The sequence below is a fragment of the Dromiciops gliroides genome, chromosome 3 (assembly GCF_019393635.1).
Source record: "Dromiciops gliroides isolate mDroGli1 chromosome 3, mDroGli1.pri, whole genome shotgun sequence".
NCBI lineage: Eukaryota > Metazoa > Chordata > Mammalia > Microbiotheria > Microbiotheriidae > Dromiciops > Dromiciops gliroides.
The window spans coordinates 65,738,508-65,759,970 of NC_057863.1; the positions used below are offsets into that span (position 1 = coordinate 65,738,508).

The 21,463-nt window shown below is 39.4% G+C and overlaps 1 protein-coding gene across 3 annotated transcripts in view; it reads left to right on the top strand.

The window, feature by feature from the left end:
• EPHA4 (EPH receptor A4) overlaps positions 1-21,463 on the top strand; it is a 168,656-nt gene that overhangs the window by 50,267 nt on the left and 96,926 nt on the right. For all 3 annotated transcript variants that reach the window (XM_043994387.1, XM_043994388.1, XM_043994390.1), the window contains exon 4: positions 15,501-15,656. In XM_043994387.1, the coding sequence (XP_043850322.1) occupies positions 15,501-15,656 (156 nt within the window). The remainder of the gene's footprint in view (positions 1-15,500; positions 15,657-21,463) is intronic.

Below are 21,463 nucleotides of genomic sequence, written 5' to 3' on the forward strand. Positions count from 1 at the left end.
TTTTCAAACTTGGGTAAGTTACTCTTATATCTGGGCTTGTTTTCTTATCTGCAAAATAAGGGATCTGCAGTAGATGGCTTCTAAGGGACTTTTCAAAGCTAATATTTGGTAATTCAATGATTGCTTAATATATTAGTAAGAAGCAAAAGAGAAAGAACATTAAGAATCTCTCCTCTGTGTGACCCTGGGCAAGTCACTTAACCCTCATTGCCCCACCAAAAAAAAAAAAAAAAAAAAAGAATCTCTCCTATGGCTAGTGATAGAAGGCCATGGATCCATAAGTGACAGTGCAAGGAGATTTGATGAAACCCATAACTCAGGCTTTCTTTTTAAAAATAGAACACGCTGATATGAAATAGTGGAAACACTCTAACTTTGGGAATTTGCCCAGTGATCAGCCTATAGGTGAGGACTTATGTATGGTTGTATTCTTTCCCCCTGGAAAATAGTAAACCATCATCCGCAAACTGGAAAATGCTGTCTAACTATCTCATTGAAAGAACTCATGACTGCTTTTGAAAAGTGAAAAGTTAGAATAGGATGTGGGATTAGAATGTAGAATCCAAGGGGTGAAAAGTATAGATTTCACACACACAAAAAAATCCACTGTGTTGGATACACTGACTTCAGTCTTTTGTGTCTGGCTCAGAGGTTAGATTAAAGGAATAGATTATTGGTGTGACATGTAGGTATTACAAAGATGTGAAGTAGAAAGAGCTATAGGTCATAGTTCAGGGGGGTTATGGTGAATCTAATTAAATGATTCTTTCATTCAGCAGATTCTTATTGTCTGTTACTTCTCTACTTTGTGCCTGGAACTGTGTTAGGAGCATAAGGACACATAAAGATGAATAAGCTATCGATCCTGCTCCCAATGAATTTGTAAGCTAGTAAGAAAGATGGAATTCCCATCCTGCCTATTTAATTTAGGATTACATTATGTTAGAATTGAAAGCTGTTTTCAAACCCAGTTTGGAGATTCAATTGATCTAACCTTCTCATTATACAGATGAAGAAATTGAGGTCCAGAAAGGTAAGGTCACAATGAGGTGACAAAGTTGAAACTAAAATCCATTTAGCTGAATGTCTTTATCTCTAAATTAAAGTTTACAAAAACTTTTTGAGACTTGGTGTCCTCATTTGTGAAATAGGGGTAAAACGTTTGTATCATTTACCCCATGGGATTGATATAAAGAAATCCCTCTGTCAAATACAGAGTACCGTATAAGTACAATCCATTAATTGAGCTTGCCATTATGAACTAACAGTGCATTTATGATACTTTGGCATTGAAAAAGGATTTCCTCACAATCTCTGAGATTGCTTGTATACGTAGTGTGACCCTTATAATCACGTGTAAAAAGTGGATTGAGATTGCCTGTTATTATTACATTTTAAAATGAATGTTTTGTTGGCGCTCTTTTTTTTAATTAAACACTTTGCAAGAAGGGATTGTCTCATTTTTGTTGGTATCCCTAGCACAGTGTCTGCTACATATTAAGAACATAATCAATACTTGTAACTGATTGATTGATGAATTAATCATGGAATTACTTTCCATTCCTGGTGAATTCTTTACTCTTCCCATTGATTTTTTTTAAGGTTACTTCCCTATCCCCACCAAAAACAATCTCTGAACTTGTAGGCAATATAGTAGGTGACGCTGGAGAATGGAGGTTCCAAATTATGCACTGGCCATTTTTGTTACCATCACATCTAGTGTCATGAGGCCAAAATGTTAGTGGGGCAAGTCCATCATCCAGGCATTTGAAGAGAGATGAAAACAATGAACATGAGAACATGAATTCTGGTTATTCACAAGACTTCCATTCTGACTAGTGAGTGAGGAAAGACTGAAATATGATCATGGGAGATGGTGATTTGTACTGATCCTTGATAGTGAAAGGAGAAAAGAGGTGGTTAATATAATGAAGCAAGATCCTTGAGAAGTATGATAAAATGAGAACAAGTGTGTCTGTACACTTGAAGTGAGGGAGACAGCTCCATATCTCTTCAGGACAAGTCAAGTTGACGGTGAGTGAGTTGTAAGGTGTTTTAGGAAAGTCTAAAAGATGTGCTATAGGAAGAGGCTTCTGCCAGAAGATCATGGGAGTGGTCATAAATATTAAAAGTGGGAAAGAATGTTAGAAAGCATCCAGTCTGGCTCTCTTTATTTGACAGATGAGGAAATTAAAATCCAAGTTCATGAAGGGAGTTGAGATAGGGCAGCTAGGTAGTAGAGCAGAAAGAGCTTTGAATGTAGTCAGGAAGACCTGAGTTCAAATTTGATCTTAAACATTTACTGTGTGGTTTCGGGTAAATAACTTCATCTCTGTTTGCCCGAGTTTCCTCAACTGTGATGATAATAGCACTCACCTCGAAGGACTATTGTGACAATCAAATGAGATGATATAAAGGGCTTAGCACAGTACCTGGCATATAGTATGTGCTTAATAAATATTTCCTTCTTTTCCTCCTCCTTGAGTGCCTATCCAGGACACTCTCTATTATACTAGAAGGGATATACTACTAATGTATAATTTTATACTGCAACAAAGTGCTGTACTCCTGACCTGCCTAGCATAACCCTATCACTGCTTTGAGCTAAACAGTTTTATTTGTGACATGTTGGTGTTCGTCTGCCTGACAAAAGCCTTTTCTGTTTGAAACGATATTTCATGGCTTCTCTTTTACCAGACCTGAAAAGCTTTCAAGAAGAGTCTTCTTTAGAGAATGTCACAAAGAGCTAACGAATCCACATTGTCTCTTTATTAAATAAAGATTAAGTTCTTCTCAGTGTCTTGGTTTCCTGGGCTATTGAGATACCTATCATCTACTTTTACAGCCCCCTTGGAACATCTAATTAGTTGCTGATTTTCAATTGCTTTGAGATACCCAGAAGGAAAGAACAATTAGCTCTCGATGTGCTAAGCCATTTCCTGAGTCCAAATTTGTGGTAGCCTGCAAAGTCCAGGAAGCCCAGTAGCTCAAAGATTCAGGAATGATTCACAGGACTCCCATCTATTTACATAGGAAGGAAGTGATGTGCACAATCATACCTGCTAGGTTGCCTACTGGAGAAAAGCACCAGAGATATTAACCTTTCTCGTTTGGATGCGATAAAAACTAAAAAGGGAGCAGCTAGGTGGCGCAGTGGATAAAGCACCGGCCCTGGATTCAGGAGTACCTGAGTTCAAATCTGGCCTCAGACACTTGACACTTACTAGCTGTGTGACCCTGGGCAAGTCACTTAACCCTCATTGCCCTGCTAAAATTAAAAAATAAAATAAAAATAAAAATAAAAACCTAAGAGGTAGTATATGTTTTCAGAGTGGTTACTCAATATGGGGGCAGGAAAGCTGGGTTTGAATTCTATTTTTGCTTCGTTTGGAGGTTTGAGGAAGGCTCATTTCTATGTGGGGAAATTTTGGAAGTAGTGTCCTTAATAACTCCAGCATTGGGGCAGCTAGGTGGAGCAGTGGATAAAGCAACGGCCCTGGATTCAGGAGTACCTGAGTTCAAATCCAGCCGCAGACATTTGACATTTACTAGTGTGTGACCCTGGGCAAGTCACTTAACCCTCATTGCCTGGCCAAAAAGAACAAAAACAAAAAACTCCTGCATTTTCAGGAGGTGCTATTTTGGAGGAAGGGTATTGTGTAGAGCCAGGCTTAGTGAGTACAAGTAAGATTCTTGGGTCTTCTTGCCTATGTCCTAATCTGAAGTACAAGTAACCTTGTATGCTAGCGGGTACAATCTCCAGCAGGTTCTACTCATTTTGGAGAGTCTTGAGTATGGAATTCAGTGATGGAATTACAGCTAAGATAAGAAGAGTACTTTAAGATTTATAAAGTACTTTACATATATTATCTTGTTTGAGCTTTACAGCAACCCTGCTTGGTAGGGGCTATTATTATCCCTATTTTAACAAATGAGGAAACCGAGGCTTGTCCAAGTGACTTGTCCAAGATCATGTCACTGGGAAGTATCTGAAGCAAATCCAGTACTCAATTACATCACCTGGAATGCAAGTCTGGTGTCAGGAGAGAACTTCCTTAAGTTTGGAGAAGCTCATTACCATGTTGGTGGCTTCAGATGAAGGTACTTCTTAGCCACTGAAGCTCTTGAAGAGTTACAGACTGATGGTAATCTACCTTGGAGGGAGTGGCCTATACAGACCAAAAAAAATTTTTAAAAGTGATCTTGAAAGTACAGAAGCATTTGTGATAAAACACTGTTACAGACAAAGGAACAAATTCTGACTTGTTAATTCACTTGACATTCCTGTTCATAATTTATAATTTATATATGGAAGAGATGTACTGACCTGACTGATAATCCTCCAAACACAAAGATAAACACACTTAGAAACCATCAGTGTAAATCAGATGAACTTGAAAGGGACGAGGAATTCACCTGCAAGCAGGCTTGGCATCTCGCCCTTTCCCATGGAACGGACTGGATGACAAAGAATGCAGCTGCTCCCCAGACACATTGCACATATAAGCACCCAGAACACCCAAGGGTGGGAGGCTGACCTCAGTTCATTTCAATTTAATTCAATTCAATCCAACAAACACTTTAGGAAGCACTCAGCATTTAAAAGGTGTTAAACTAAACAGAAACTGATGATGCCTGTTCTCCAGGCGCTTCCACTCTATGGGGCATCTGGGGAAGGGAAAATATATGGTTGTTGACTTTTTGCTTCCATGAAGAGGAGAATGAACACAAGCAAGACAAGATGTCTTTGTACATTTGATTTTAAAAGGTTTAATTGGTTTTGTAAGTACTATCACTTCCTTTACCATGCTCCTCCTCAATTTGAGTGCATTCCTCTAATGTGCTGTAAGGTAGCTAGGTCATAGGGAGGCACAGAAAAACCACCCCAGTCTTCTCCAGCAAGGCAGAGGTGCCCCCTGGCACTAAGTACCATTGCATTTTCTGCTTGGTATTTAAACTGACTTCTTAGAACAACATTCTGTCAATTTCAGGTTACCCAAGAACCTTGCAGTGTATTTTATAAACACAAACCATCTTTCCCTTCCCTTCCCTTCCCTTCCCTTCCCAGACCTCCCCACCTAGAAATGACCTCTACTAAGATATCCAAAACTTGGTGATAATAACTGATATTTACATAGGATTTAGGGTTTGGAAAATGATTAACATTCATCATCTCATTTAGAGTTTCTCCAAACCCCTGTGCAATAAATACTTGTTGCTGTTCAGTTGTGTCCTCCTACTCTTTATGACTCTTTTATGGGGTTTTCTTGGCACTGGAGTAGTTTGCCATTTACTTCACCAGAGGATTAAGGAAAACAAAGGTTAGGTGACTTGCACAGGGTCACACAGCTAGTAAGCATCTGAGGACTGATTTGAACTCAGGTTTTGAGTGGAACAAGAATCAATGAGTTTGGTAAGTGCATAAGAGTGGATGTGAATAGGGGAGAGTGGCTCTTACCTTTTATGGAAAGAGGGCAGATAAGAGGAGGAGAGAGTTTTGAGGTAATGAAAACAGCCTTTGACTTGAATCATGGCTAAATGGAATGAGAATCACTCAATCAGTTATCATTTATTAAGGGTTTAATATGTGCCAGGCACTATGCAAGTTTTCAGGTTTACAGAATTAAAAAGCAAATTTAGTTGGGGGTTAGAAAGGGGAGTTTCTAGAAAGGATGATAAACAGACAAAAATAACAGCCACTTCCTTACCCCTTAGGGAAACCTGTGGGGTTTTTTTGTTTAAATTTGCACATTTTTAATAAGTTCCTGCTCTTTATATACCCTAAATATCAAAGAATGAAGTAGAGAAAACAACTCATCAGAAGTCTGGCCCTTGCTGAAATGTCATGAGTAATCAAGTGCAGGGGCTAATAGGTCCTAATTTGCATGCCATCCTTGATTGATGCCCCATGTAGACGATGAGGATTGATAGTTTACAGCGTGCTGCTTAGTAAAGTCTTTTGCCTGCCTGTCTAGGTATTTTCAGTCATTAATTTCCGTCAAGCATAAGACAATGATAAGGTCTGTTTCAAATCTAATATTCTCCCTTCTAATTTATAACAATTTCTATGTTCTGTGTATGGTGTCATATGCTTTTGTTTGTTTGGGGGTGGGGCAATGAGGGTTAAGTGACTTGCCCAGGGGCTCACAGCTAGTAAATATCAAGTGTCTGAGGCCTGACACTTCAAGTGCCTGAATTTGAACTCAGGTCCTCCCGAATCCAGGGCCAGTGCTTTATCCACTGCACCACCTAGCTGCCCCCCAAATGCTTTTTAAAAAACCCTTAGAGCAGGTTTTTTTGTTTGTTTGTTTTTTTGGATGACTTTAGATTTGAGTCGATTTTTAAAAATTTAATTTCCCTGATACTGTGGTCTTTTCTATGCATGGCTGATAATATAATAGGAAAACATTAAAATCTTGGTCATTTGCAGAGTATCTATATTACTGAGGAGTCTCACTCAAAGGACTTTTTTTTTCACAGTCTACTGGACTGACTGATCTGCTCTTGGTCCTGAAGTTAGCCCCAAACACCTCATTGGCTTCCTTTTAGGGGAAGGGGCCCTGGTGGGCAATACAATGTTCTCCTTGTAAAATTACAATCAGTCATTTGGAATTTGAGTTTCACAAGAGAAGAAACTCCCTCAAACCTTTTATAACTTCCTAGGATTAGTTTCCGTTTCTGATAATATTTTTCCCTTACCAAAATGAAAACTGAAGTCTGTGGCTATTTTGGAGGGTTATTATTTTTTTCTTTTTTTAAATATAGCAGATTTTCTGTTACTTTGTGTGTGGGGGGATTTGAGGCAGGGTGAGAGTGGGAGGTATGGAATCTTTATTTGAGATTTGACATTCACATGCTTGCTATTCTAATTTCTGTGTGGCATCCTAATTTAGATGTTCAGCTCAAGGAATGGCTCTTCATTTCTTGGGAATTGAAATCATTTGCCCATTTTTGTCATGAGGCCATTGCAGTGAAGTAAATCAGTGAGGTAAGGAAGTCTATTTTTTTTAAGTCTGTATCTTTTTCCTATTTGAGAGACTCTGACATTGCTTATTTGGATTGGATCCTACAAAGGATCATAGATTTAGAACAGAAAGCAACCTAAGAGGTCATCTCATTCAACCTCCCCCCCCTTATTTTGCTATTGAGGAAACTAAAACCCAGAAAGATCAAGTGATTTGCCCCAAGATCAGATGGATAATTAGTGGGATAGCTGGGATTTGAACTCTAGTCATTTGAATTCAGATCCAGTCCTTTCTCCTTTATCATGAAGCCTATCTAATAAATATAGTAACCATAATTAGAAAAAAAAACTAGTGAAAAGATGTGGCCAAACACAATAGCATCATGATATCATCAATGAAAAGTTAATCTTAAAGCTGAGCCCTCAGATCTGAAAATGAGGTTACTTTTTAAATATGCCTAATCCCTCATGTGTCAAAATATAGCTTTAGTCTGAATTTGGAATCTTGTGTGTGTGTGTGTGTTTATTTGTGTGTGCATGTGGGCACATTTTTTTAACTAGATTTGAAGATTTTCCAGATGAGAATCATGGGCAGACCAACAGGCATCTTGAGAGACATCTTAGTTCCCATTAGTACTTTTATATACATTGAAGAGGACTGCTTTGAAAACATCTGACAACCTCCTCAACAATGGGATTAGATCTTGTAAATGTCCAGGATTCTGCTAATTAATTGGCTTTATCCAGGGTTGAACAGAACTTTGGCTAGCAATGTTCCCTGCACAAGGCACTGCCCTGTACCCAGCAGATGAGGGGAGTAATTTGGATCCTTCTTTTGGGAAACCAATGTGTCTCCTAGAGTAGCAGCAAAAATAGTTTTTAAATGATTTTATTGTTCATTTAAATCACCCCCCCCCAAAAAAAACCCTTCATTTTCTACTTTATTCTTTTTTTTCTGTTGAGTAATTTTTTATAGAGACAATTTAATGGGCTCTGGATTTGCCTTTTGTAGAGGAAGGGAAGGGATCAGGTGTTTGTGAAGCACCTACTATGTGCCGGGCACTACGTTAAGTCCTTTGCAAATAATGTTTCATTTGACATTTTGACATTACTTATTTGAAAGTCATCTATAATACCAGTCACCATAGATTTGCCCACATATCTATGGGAAAATGCTAAACTCTTTGCCTGGTAGAGTGTGGTAATCTTCCCATGTACCTGTCTACAGTTTCTAAGCAGATTTTCTACAAACACTAAGAATGTGGTTCAGATTAAGAGAGTCTCGCGTGTGTGTGTGTGTGTGTGTGTGTGTGTGTGTGTGTGTGTGTGTGTGTGTGTGTGTGTAGATAGGAGATAATGAGATCAGGTGTCAACATTCCTCAGTGTCTCCAACCAAATGAAAATGTAATTGGGAAATCTTAAACAAAATAAATAAAAATACAAACAATCAGATAATTTTTTAAACTTTCTTTAACATTCAGTTTTAAAATTTGGAATTCCAAATTCTACCCTTCCCTGTAGCTTCTCCCCCACCCACTGAGAAGGCAAGCATCATCTGTGATTTTTCAAATCAATATGCTGTAATATGTCTTCAGGGAATGTCTTCTAAGGTCCTTTTTCAAATAGTTTATGACACTGTGAGGGTGTGAGATTTTTAAGAAACATAGGAAATATTCCAGCCTTGATAAAGTATCTGTTTAAACAACTGCTGCTTACTACCTTTAGTTCCAATTGAAGCAGACATCATTGTATAGAGGAAAAAGCACCAGCTTTTATTGGGAGGCAGTATGTTACAGTGGATAGAGTATCAGCTTTGAAGTCAGATGGCCTGGGGTTCAAATTTTAGCTTAGCCACTTGCTACTTGTGTGACTGTGGTCATAACTCAACCTTTCCAGGGCCCCATTTTTCTTAGTCATCATATGTCCATTTCTTAATTTATGTTGTGGGCTTCTAATTTTGTCCTGCTGCTTCTTCATTGTATTGCCTTGCCTCATTTTTTCTTATCATAAAAATGCAGACATTTGTACTAGATGACCCCTCAGGATCTGTCCAGATCTAAATGTATATTTTAGGTTCTCATTTTGACTCTGCTACTTCCTTGTTTCTGACCATGGGCAATTTGTTTAGCTTTTCATGGCCTCAGGTTTCTCTCCTGTAAAATGAGGGAGTTGAAATTAGATGATTGCTCAGGTCTCTCTCCTACCACTAGCAATCTGTGATCCTGATGAATTGTGAAATTTTCTGTCCAGTTAAGGGAGGAATACACACAAACACACACACATAATCATGGATGTCCAATATCTTTTAATTTGCCATGAGCAAGCAGCACTCCAAAACTGGACAGTCTTTATAGCCATCATTTGGACAGGAAGCCAAAATTGAAATGAACTGGTCATTATATTCCCTCTAAGAGATAATTAACTTGTTGGCTATGGATAAAACTTTTCAATTTAACAAAGAATAGGACATGGCAATGAAGAACAGATAACATCAAATACTCAGCAAGCATGGAACAGTAATGGTGTACTTTTGAGAAATCAAGGCTTCTCCAGTTACTTTAAGTGTAACTGACCATCTTCAAAATTATTTTAATTCACTTATTATTAAAAACAAATAGGGGCGGCTAGGTGGCGCAGTGGATAAGCACCGGCCCTGGATTCAGGAGTACCTGAGTTCAAATCCGGCCTCAGACACTTGACACTTACTAGCTGTGTGACCCTGGGCAAGTCACTTAACCCCAATTGCCTCACTAAAAACAAAAAAACAAAACAAAACAAAAACCAAGTAAGTGCTACCCGGAACCTTATCTAAACAGCCTCTCTAAAGATTGGCCAACTTTGGAGCTCTGCTTATGATGGAGAGCAGGAGAGATCTATGAAACTTACAAGGTTGAACCTTGGGAAGAAACAAAATGAGGCAGATTACACAGTGTTAATATCAAAAGACTTATTTGAGGCAGCATTAGTAATATTGCTATTGGATTCTACAATATGACTCTTAGAAGAACAGATTTTTGTGTGTGGGTTTTTTCCTCTCTTTTTTTCTCTGTTCATATGGAATTGTTTTCTTTAGAAGTTTCTTTTTAACGGTTGGTTCCATAATTGTCGTGGGCATTGCAGGGATGAATTACATTGGGCCAGAAGAACACCATAGTTTCACATGGGACTCCTTGATTCATCCTGTTGAGATTCTTCAGATGCCCACCCTGAAAACTGGCCATTTTAGAGGACAGCACATCATTCTTCTGTCTGTCCTCTGATGATGATCATTTTTTGACCCTGGACAAAATTCTTAACCTTGAAGAGGTTTATGATCTTATCATCGGTGGCATTTGAGTATTGGCAAAGATATGAGGTAAAGGGAGTGAAGGTAGGTGTAAGGGACCACATCCTTTCCTCATAGAGGCATGTCTGGTTTTGTCCTGTCTCTAGTGCTGGGTATTTGCTGCATTTTAGAAACAAAAAACACTGACTCAAGATAACTCCTTGCTTCCAGTCTCTATCATAATTTGATCCTTTTTTTAAAAAAATTAGGTAGAATTGATTTCTCCTGAACTTCTGTTAAAATGTGGGATGTGTAACCCAGGAATGGTATCATTAATCCTTTCATTCCTGTTAACACTTTAGCACGAATATATTGATCAGATTACTTAGATCAAGTACAGAGGGTCCTGAAGACTTGGAACCCAAGACATAAGCTTTGATGAGGAAATGGAGCTTGAAAACCTTTGTACATGGAGCACTCTCTGGGGAGGTCAGCTTTAAAGGGGGTAAGGGATACCATCATAGGGAACCCTTGGGAGCAGAGCAGGAAGGGAGCCCTCAGAAGGACCAATCGTGACTGGTGACAATGGTCTAGTGACAATGAGGAAAATTCAGAAGTAAAGGAGAAAGGGTGGTTTTCCTTTATCATTTTAGTCAGGGCTAACCCTTTCTTCATTTAATTTGTGGGAGTGTACAAGTAAAAATCAGAATAATTTAATTGGTATTTCCATATAAAGAAGGAGAAAGATGAAATATCTTGAATATTTCAAATAAAGAGAAAATTTAAACAAAACCCATTAAGCCAGTGGTTATGCTATTGATTCCCCCGCCCCAAATAGCAAAGCTTTATATTGGTGTGTGTGTGTGTGTGTGTGTGTGTGTGTGTTTTCCCTCATACTTTGAGTAATTAAGCTGAAGAATTTTCCCAAGTAGTTTTAAGGAAGATTCTATCTTAAAATGTAACTTTGTTATGTTAGTGGGTGAGCTCAACAGAAGAGAAGAGGCACAGTGAGGGGAGGGGAGGGGAACGGGGACGGGACGGGGACTTGTAAACCAGCAGAAAGAACTAATTAAAGCCAAACCTGGGAATTGAATTCAAAGTTTATATTGCACAAGTGAACTAATCTGGGTACAATGACATCTCTGGAAAGCTGTGTAAGGTTACCATTCACGCTCTGTCCCATCAAGCAAATCCTCAACCTAATAAGGAGCAAAATGCAGGAATCTTTTAAGCAATCCCTTTGAGGCCCTCCATACGCTTCTTGCCCACTAAGCCATTAACCTTTGGAAGATACAGGATAATATTCTCACCCCTAAGACTTGTATGGTTAGTCATAATGTATTGTTGCAATCTACACCCCAAGCAGGTCCTTTATCAGAGTTTTGTTTAGGCTAAAAGATACATCAAATGTTTTAAGACCTAACTAAGGTACTCATCCATTATAGTGAGATTTGAAGTCCTATAAATTGTGGAATATAAAAAAATACCCCCAAACCATCCATTTTATTGAATGTAGAAAGAAAAAATGTAGCGTGCAGGACATTGGAAATGAGAGGTGTTTTGGGGGTCCTGAAACATTGGCAAGAGGTCTTGAAGGCAAAAGCATGGGGTGCTGAGGTGAAGGGTGGGGTGGGATTGTTAAGAGAACCAGAATTATACCCCTTTTGGTTTAGAAACAAAAATCAAAGTAAAGTGGTGGGGGAAAGGAAGGTCATTCAGAATACTTAACAATAGCAGACAGATGTTTTACCTGTAATCCTGTACTTGTACAGACCCGTAAACTCTTAAGTTTCTATAGGAAAGAGACTATTTTTTCCTTTTGTGTTTGTGTAGCACCTTAATGTAGCTGAGTGCACAGTGGATAGAGCATTGGACTTGTAGTCAGGAAGACTTGACTTCGAATCCATTCTCGGACACTTACTTGCTGTGTGACCGTGGGCAAGTCGCTTAACTTTTTTTTTTCTTTTTGCTTCAGTTTCCTCATCTGTAAAAAGGGGTTAATAATAGCACCTACCTCCCAGGATTGTAGTGAGGATCAAAGGTGATCCTCTATCTGTCACACAGTAGCTGCTTAATAATTGTTTTCCCCCTCTTCCTTCTTACAAATAGAATCATAGATTCAAAGCTGCCCTAAATCTTAGAGACCATTTATTCCAATCGCTTCATTTCACAGATGTGGGGGAAAAAGACCCAGACAGGTTAAATGAATTTGCCCAGGGTCACCACAGGTAGGAAGCACAAAGAAGGATTCCAGTCCAGGTCCTCTGATTCTTAATCCACCACTCTTTGCACCAAACCATAGAAAGAAGAATAAATAGTTATTGGATTAGATTGCTTTAGTTTGTTCTTGGTATTAACAATGAGGACTGGGAGGAGCCAAGGGAAAAATGAGACAGAGGAATGGAAGAAAGATACCCCAAACTCCCTTTGCCCTTGTAGGTCTTTCATTTTTATTTAAACATTAATAAGAGGGGCAGCTAGGTGGCGCTGTGGATAAAGTACCTGCCCTGGATTCAGGAGTACCTGAGTTCAAATTCAGCCTCAGACACTTGACACTTACTAGCTGTGTGACCCTGGGCAAGTCACTTAACCCTCATTGCCCCGCAAAACACACACACACACACACACACACACACACACACACACACACACACACACAAAACCATTAATAAGAACAACCACCAGTGACCATCTCCTCTTAAACCTTGAAAAGAGTTGTAGTAAGGACCAAATGAGAGGACTGTGCTAAGTGGTTAGCACAGTACCTGGCACACAGTGAGTTCTTAATACGTGCTTGTATACTTCCACATAGAGATTCTCTCCATGCTTTCAAAATTTATGGAAATTTACATCTGTCCATCACATACTTTTGTGCTTTATTTGTTCATTCATCTCTTTACCTACTTATCTGTTTATTCATTTATTCATCCATCCTTCCATCCATGGGTCTCTAGATCAGCTAGAAGTAGAAATCCAGTTGACCTGGATATGACTTCAAAGCCTTATGAGTTTGACTCATAATGTCAGATGAGAATAAAGTGGTATCTTTTTCCTTCCATCTGTGGATTCTTAGATTTTAATTTAGATTATTCTTTGGGCAGATGAAGTCCAGTTAGAGGGAAACAGGGTTTTTCTCACACACTCTTGTTCAGATGTGAAAGAGGAGAAAGAAGATAGAATAAAAAATTGGGGCCTATCTGCTCGAATCCCTCCAACAGGAGCAGAGTAACCACTCTTAGACAAGTTGCCTTTGTTTACTGTGACTGACTGAGTGACAGGCTGTCCCCGGTGGGTTTGCATTGGTGTTCAGGGACTTATTGTGTTTGATGTGGGAAGGCTAGGCTTGACCCTTGGCTTCTTCCTGCCAGAGCTGTGGTTTCTGATTTGAATCGAAACCCTCGGGCCAGTTTAAGCCTGGCCAAAAGGCAGCTTGCAAGTTGAACCTTATCTAATTATGTGATGTGTATAAACTCTAGAAACATAAATCTTAGTCACTGCAGCAACTTGTTTTCTAAGAATCTCCGGTCCAGTGAAAGACAAAGCAAATGAGGGAGAGATTGATCTCTTAGCACTTTTATTGTCAAGGCTGAACACATCATAAAGTCTGAATTCCTTGGAGGAAATTCCATAAACAACTATGGTTAATAAGAGGGAAGTTACGATGTCTTCCTTGTGCTCTTGCTAAGTTCTCTTTCCACTCACCATGACCAGTGCATGATTAATGAAATACCAACAGGATGTGCATGAGAGAGGAATGGACTTTGAGTTGAAACCCACACTGATGCCTGCCTCATGTATGAGTAATGCTGGGATAACTGTGGCTACGTTGATTCGGAACCACTGAATCAAATCGTTTTTGTTCAGGATTTCTTTATCAGGTGGCTTCAGTGCAATCTGGTACATGGGCAGCAACAACAGTGGCTGGGTCTGATTTAGTTGTTGCCAAGATGATGGAAAGCAGCTGGTTAATACTTTTGCCAGTTGGTATTTTGGTAATATAGATACAACCTAAGATGCAGTCTTAGAAAGGGGAAAAGAAATAAAAATAATTATACAGAAAAATTTAAGTATGACTGCCATTCTTTTTATTCTCTGATCTCATGGAATGACTGGGCTTTTCAAAAATCCATTTACTTTGTCTTTTCTTTGAATCTTTGGAAGCTAATGATGCTAGCAGGATTGCCAGGTTGTTTTGAGTAGCTGACTGTCTTGGCTTGTGTCTTATCATGGAAATCAAGGATACTGTTATGGTGTTTTATGCTTATGTGTCTCCCTTCCTACCCCTAATTCTGTCTTCCCTCCCTTCCTTCTTTGTTTCCTTCCTTCCTTCCACTTCCCCTTCTTTTTCCCTTCCCCTACTCCTTCCTTCCTCTCCCCCCCCCCCAACTTAGTCAGTTTTTATTTCAGGCCAGGGAGATAATTCAAGTTTGACACAATTCTAAAGGGTAGGGAAAGGTGGCTGAGAGCAAGATGAGACCAGGGCCTTGGTTTAACCATATTAATTTTAAAAATTATTGTTTCAATATTAATAGTGAGTCCCCCATACTGTAAAAGCAGCCACTGGCATCAGCATGGTGTTTATAAAGCTGATGTCTTGCAAAGTTTACCAATAGTACAAAGAGGTCTATGATATACATTCTTTGGCTCTGTTTCTGGGTAGGGCAGGGAGGGGACAGAAGATGCTCTTTTGTTTTCTTCCCCTTTCCTTTTTGTTCCCCTTTCCTTTCCTTTTCTTTCCTTTTCTTTCCTTTCCTTTCTTTTCTTCCTTCTCTCCTCCCTCCCCCTCCTCCTTCCTTCCTTTCCAAGAAATAAAATGTGGTATGTCATGTTTCAGAATTGTTGAGGTAGGTAGGTGGTTCAAGTCCATTTCCCACTACTAAAACCATGACATCAGTCTGAAATATTAACTCTGGTCTTAGAAATGGAGAGGGAAGAAGAGACAAGGAAAGGAAGAGTGGGGGTGGGACAGGGAGAAAGATAGAGGACAGAGACAGAAAGAATGGAAATGGCCTTGTGTAGGGGCAGGGGATTTTCTGACTGTAGAATCCACTTAGAAGTGCCAGTGCCAGTTTTGGAGGTGGTTGTCCTATGAGTAGGAATGTTGGCAGTGCTGGGATGAGTGAGAGTGATCAGCCTTGATAAGTCTGCTCATTTCATACCTGAGGCCAAACTCTAGGCTTTCCTCCCAGTCACAAAGATGCCCATGCGTTACTACTCCCTGCTCGAATCATGATATAAACATCTGTTTTTCCTCCCCTTCTGCCCCCACAGCCTGCAAGATCGGATACTACAAGGCCCTTTCCACCGACAATACCTGTGCCAAGTGCCCGCCCCACAGCTACTCCGTCTGGGAGGGAGCCACCTCCTGTACCTGTGACCGAGGGTATTTTCGAGCAGAGGATGATGCAGCTTCCATGCCCTGCACTCGTAAGTTGAAGGCTTCCCTCCCAGCCCCATTCCATCTCTCTTCCTGCCCTTCTTCAGTCATGCCCACAGGAAAAACAAAAACAAAACTCCCTTTGAGAAGCTGCACAAGCAGTCAGTAGCTTGCATTCATCTTCATGCCCTGGCTGGTTACACTGTGGGGCAGTACTGGGCAAAACCAGGTCTTCTCAGCATAGCCGCTCTTCAGTGGGCAAATTAGACCAGCGATCTCTCCCTTCTTGTATCCCCTCCTCTCCCCAATAATAGCAGGATAATAGCCAATGGAAATGAGAGGATCTGGTTCACTGTTCTGGTTTCATTTCAAATGCATATCCTGCCAGCAGAAAACTTTGTGGAGGGAGTTCCAGTTGAGCTTTTTGTGGGCATCTGACAGTGTAATTAGGGCTGAAGATTTGAATTTATAAACTGCTTTACCATTCCATCCAGGATGCTCAATAATCTTGATAGCTGAAGGAGAAAAGCATATCGGGCAAGGCTTTGTGAATGGGATTATAAAAATAAAAGTCCCAGCAGCTTTTGGGAGGAAAGGAACAATATAAATACAAATGGGGACCTTGGTTATTATTATTATTATTGTTATTATTATATTATTATTAAAGTATAGCTTCTCTCTTTGTTCATACATTTATGTTGTGCCATTAGTGATGGAGGAGTAAAGAAATCTTTCTGGTGGGTAAGGGCAGAGTTCCTCTATCTATGCACACTCTTCCCTGCATGGACCCAGAGGGGGTTACAGCCCAGGACTGGGCAGAGCACATTATGGATCATAGCTATGTAGTTTATTATAATTTAATATAGTTAATTACCACTGTGATGTGGCAGTTCTGCTTCCCAGATATTGTATACTCTTGCCTTGCCCGACCGTGCCCTACCAGAGGAAATCATAACTATGCAGATGATATTTTTTTGTAATTGAGAGTCTCTTCTGGGCTCCCCCAAGCAACTACTGTAGCATCTAGGACATTCTCCAGGACATTCAGATACCTGCTCAGAGAACTGAGGAACAGAATGCAGGAAACCTGAAGGCCAACCATTCGGGATGCAAATGCGATAGTTATGAATGCTTGGCTTGGCCCTGAAATTTTCCTTATTTCATGAAGTTCTAGGCTAGAAACGAATTAGAACTAACCTTGATTTCTCATAATTTTTATGGACAAGGGAGAATCCTAGGGGGGCCTCTCTGGTCAAGAGCAGTTGAGCTCAAGTGACAAGCGATTAACTGGTGCCAGTCTTAGAATTAAGAAGTAGCTGGTTTGCCTCCAGCCATTTCCATCTCTTTTTTTATTCCTTTCCCCCACTTCTGGATACCACTTCCCCTGTATTGATCACCTCAGATTCACATACCTTTCCCACTTAGTCATTCTACCTAGGCCTTACCTCTTTGACTCCATATTCCAATCTATCTTTCCCTACTTACTCCCTATCAAAATTTACCTTTTCAGTGTCTCATTCCCCTTTTCTAAGTAACTGTCTTTGATGAACTAATTCTTCATTTCTCCTTTTCATACCATTTCCTTACCTTTGTGATGCATTTCTAGGAGATATTTATAATTCAAAATAACTTAGGGACATAAGAATTTCTTATCTAAATAATGGGAGCAGGGGACCTTGGGCTTTTCAAAGTTCTCATCATATAGAAAACTCTCCTCCCTTTAAATACCACACACATATTTCCAGTTCTGTCTTGAGATCCATTGTTCGGTGAGAGAACAAGATTGTACTTCCTTTTCCATACTTTCCTCCCTGTGATTCCAAGATTTGCTCACCAATGTAGAGAATGATCTTATACAAGTCATTTAATTGTGGCAACTTAGATTTATCATCTATGAAATGATGAACCTTTTTAGCAGTCAGTTGTTAGTCACAAGAACATTGGAAACATCCAGTTCAAGCAATATTCATCTAACTTCTGTATATGATATATGAAGTACTGACCACACTCATCGAAGAGGTGCTAGCAGAGCCTGTCAACATTATTTTTGGAGAAATTATCGTTCAATTTGCTAAGTGGATGCAAGTGAGAAATGAAAATCATTATTGTTTTTGTGTTTTCAAAGTTCATTCTGAGCTTTGGCATGTGGCTGGACCAAAAAAAAATAATAATAATCTGAGTAAAAGCATATCTGGCCATGGAATAGAATAAAGGTAGGTTTTTAACATGCAGCAGATTAGGCTTTCTTCTTTCCTCTTAAGTGCAAGATCCATGGCAATAAATGAGCTAGGCTTCATTCCTTTTTCTTGTTGGTCCCGCTTCCTGGGAAAAATCTCCCTGGTATTGATGTTAAATTTGGTGAAGTCGGGACATTGTTTATATGTCAGTTCATGCCTCAGAATCTGCTAACTGTGAAGCATGTCCCTGTTGCAGTTGTTAAGTGAAGGTCTTTGGCCACAGACTGGAGCGGACACAAGAAGCCTATGCCATCTGACTCCCTGAAGTAGTGTCCATTGTCACTACTTCTTTGGAATCACACTAACTTCCTCTTTATGGTTGATTTTATAAGTCTTTTCAAGCTAAGGGTCTTGTAAGTACTTGGCAAACATTAACTAATTAAGCTCTTAAAATCTCCTGTGAGGGTGGAATGATCTGGGCTCATTTTACAAATGAGTAAACTCCCATAACCCAGAAGGTACTCAACTACATCAATAGTGAACTTGTAATTTAGTGGCAGTCAGTAATGGAATACAGAGCTCTGTCCTTCACCTGTATACTTTGGATTTTCCTTTCAAGGCGCCTATCTTTACTTTTTACCTCACTTGACTCTACTTCCCTTCATTTCACTTTTTTTCTCTATCTACTTGTCTCTATCTCAATCTATCATCTCTATATATTTCAGTCTATGATCTAGCTATTGCTCTCAATTTATCAACTATCACTGTCTATTTCAACCTATCATCTATTTCTGTCTTATTTCAATCAGTGATCTATCTCCATAGATCTCAATCTGTTATCTATCTCTATCTCACTTTATCATCCATCTCTATCTCAGTCTATCATCTATCTCTATTTCAGTCAATGATCTATTTATCTTCATTCACCTATCACTGTCCATCTCTAATTATCTACCCATCTACCTATCTACTGACTATCTCAATCTATCACCTATATCTATCTCAATCTATCATTTATCTTTATTTCAACCTTTATCTATTTCTATCATCTCTATATATTTCAATCTATGATGTTTATCTCCATCTCTCTCAATCTATCATCTATCACTATAATCTATTCATCCATCTATCTATCTATCTATCTATCTATCTATCTATCTATCTATCTATCTATCTATCTATCTATCTATCTACCTACCTACCTACCTACCTACCTACCTACCTACCTACCTACCTACCTACCTACCTATCTATCTATCTACCTACCTATCTACCTACCTACTGTCTAAATAAATCTATTACCTATCTTTAGCTCACTCTATCATCTATCTATGTGTCATCATCTGTCCAAGACTGGGTCTTTCCAGCTCCCCTAGGGCCAGTAGTACAGTGCAGAGGCCACTCAACCTAGCTCATTTATTGGCATAGATCTTGCACTAATAAAGAAAGAAGCAAGCTCAATCCACTGGGAAGAAGTGATTAGAGTCTGAAATAAGTTTGAAAAGATCCCTGCCTACCTGTTTAAGTTTCCTTCCATCTGCATAGTCTGTCAAGAGAGACTGACAAAGGAAGCAGAATAGGGCAGTGGGAAGTACCCTGGTCTATGAGACAACTGACTTGGGTTCTGTCCCCAGCTTCTGCCAATAACTAACTGAATGACCTTAGTTGGGCAAATTAGGCCATTTTTCTGGGCCTCAGTTTATCTGTAGAATATAGAGATTAATGGACATTACCTAAAAATATATTTTACTTGAATTTTTTATTGGTCTAGCCATGTATCAAAGCTCAGAATGAACTTTGAAATCACAAAAACAATAATGGTTTTCCTTTCTCACTTGCATCCGCTTAGCATGAATACTTCCTGATTCTGAGGCTGTTTCTCTATCTGCTATTAACTCTCCCTCTCTCCTACTACAATATTCTTCCTGAACAAAGTTTTCTACTCTTGATTATTAGAATCATAGATACCTTAAGCATTATTCAGAGAAGAAGAATTATGTAGTGAAATGAATGCTGATCTTAGAGTCAGGAAGACCTCGGTTCATTGACACATACTAGCTGTGTGACCCTGAGCAAGTCATTTAACCTTTGTCATAGACATCTATTTAAGTCTGTAAGTTGCAAAGCAAACACTTTGGAAGAGGGAGTCCCCTCATTGAGAGTTTCTAACCTCAGTGAAATCTTTCTCTCTCTCTCTCTCTCTCTCTCTCTCTCTCTCTCTCTCTCACACACACACACACACACACACATGCACGCATGTGTAAACATGAATTTTAGATCTTTTTAGGTAATTTCCATTAATCTCTATATTTTACAAATAAGGAAACTAAGGCCCCAACAGATGACCCACTTTGCCCAACTAAGGTCATTCAGTTAGCTTAGTGGCAGAAACTGGGGTCAGAACGCAAGTCAGTTGTCTCATTGGCCAGTGTCCTTTCTATTGCCCTATTCTGCCTCCTTTGTCAGTCTCTCTTGACAGGCTATGGAGATGGAGGGAAACTTAAACATGTAGGGAGGGATCTTTTCAAACTGATTTCAGCCTCTAATCAGTTCTTCCCAGTTGGTTAAGCCAGGTGACAAACCCAATTCCCTTGTGCTGACAGCCATGGTAATCAGGGTCCTTCTTTGTTCATTATGCTCTCTTTAACCCCGGCATTCTTATTCAGCCCCGCATTTAGTGAGCACTCATTGTGACGGCACACTAATGAAGAAATAAAACACACTCGCAGAGACCCATTCTTCTAGTGAGAGATAGACTCTGCTCCACTGGCTTGTAAAATCAGGTTTTTGTTCACTAGCAGAACTATTAGACCAGGTGAATAAAAGTATCATTGGCTAATTTAGGAGGAAACACCTGGGATGAGCTAAAAGTTCACTCCTTCCACCCTATTCCTTAGGGGGGGGATTATGAGAGGAATGTTATCTTCTCGGGATTTGGTGTAAAAAGCTCCATCTTTTGACTATTGTTTTGGTTAATGTTGTATTGACCTAACAGCACTGATCCATTGCTGTTTCTGAGATGCTTTAATGTGTTCTCATAAGAGGACCTTCTGGATATTCTAAAGAAAATAAAAGATTATTATATTTTCTGGGAGAGTTTAGCTGCTGTTCTGATTGAAGGCCAATGGAAGAAATTAATTTCTTTTGAGATTCTGTGATGCAATCATTGCAATTTTTTTCTCCATCCTGGCCTGGAAGAAGTTAATGGATATGGCTTTTTTGGTACTTTGATGACCTTAGAAGGACTTTTCACATTTTCTTCCCATTCCCCCGCACTGGAAAAATGTCTGTTTCCTTTCTGAGGAATTGAAGACTATTCAATATGATCTGGGAAAACAACAGTAATAACAACAAATCGAATCCTTCCATCCAATGAATAATGAGTAAGATGCCTACTTCTGAAAACAAGGATCAGTCAAAACATATAAAAAGCCTTTTGGAGAATTTTCCTTAGAAGTAGAAAAGATACCACCGTGTGGGTAGCAGGACTCAGTCTAAGGCTGTACAGGAATTAGGGTTTCATAAATCATTTGGTAGAAATTTTTGAAAATGTCAGTGAAACGCGTGTCCTTGCAACTCTTCTTCTCTGCCCCCTTTTTTTCTGCCTTATATTTGCCTTGTTCATCTAAGTCAGGAATGCAAACTAGAAATCTTATGTGGTAAAAATGTCACCTACATGC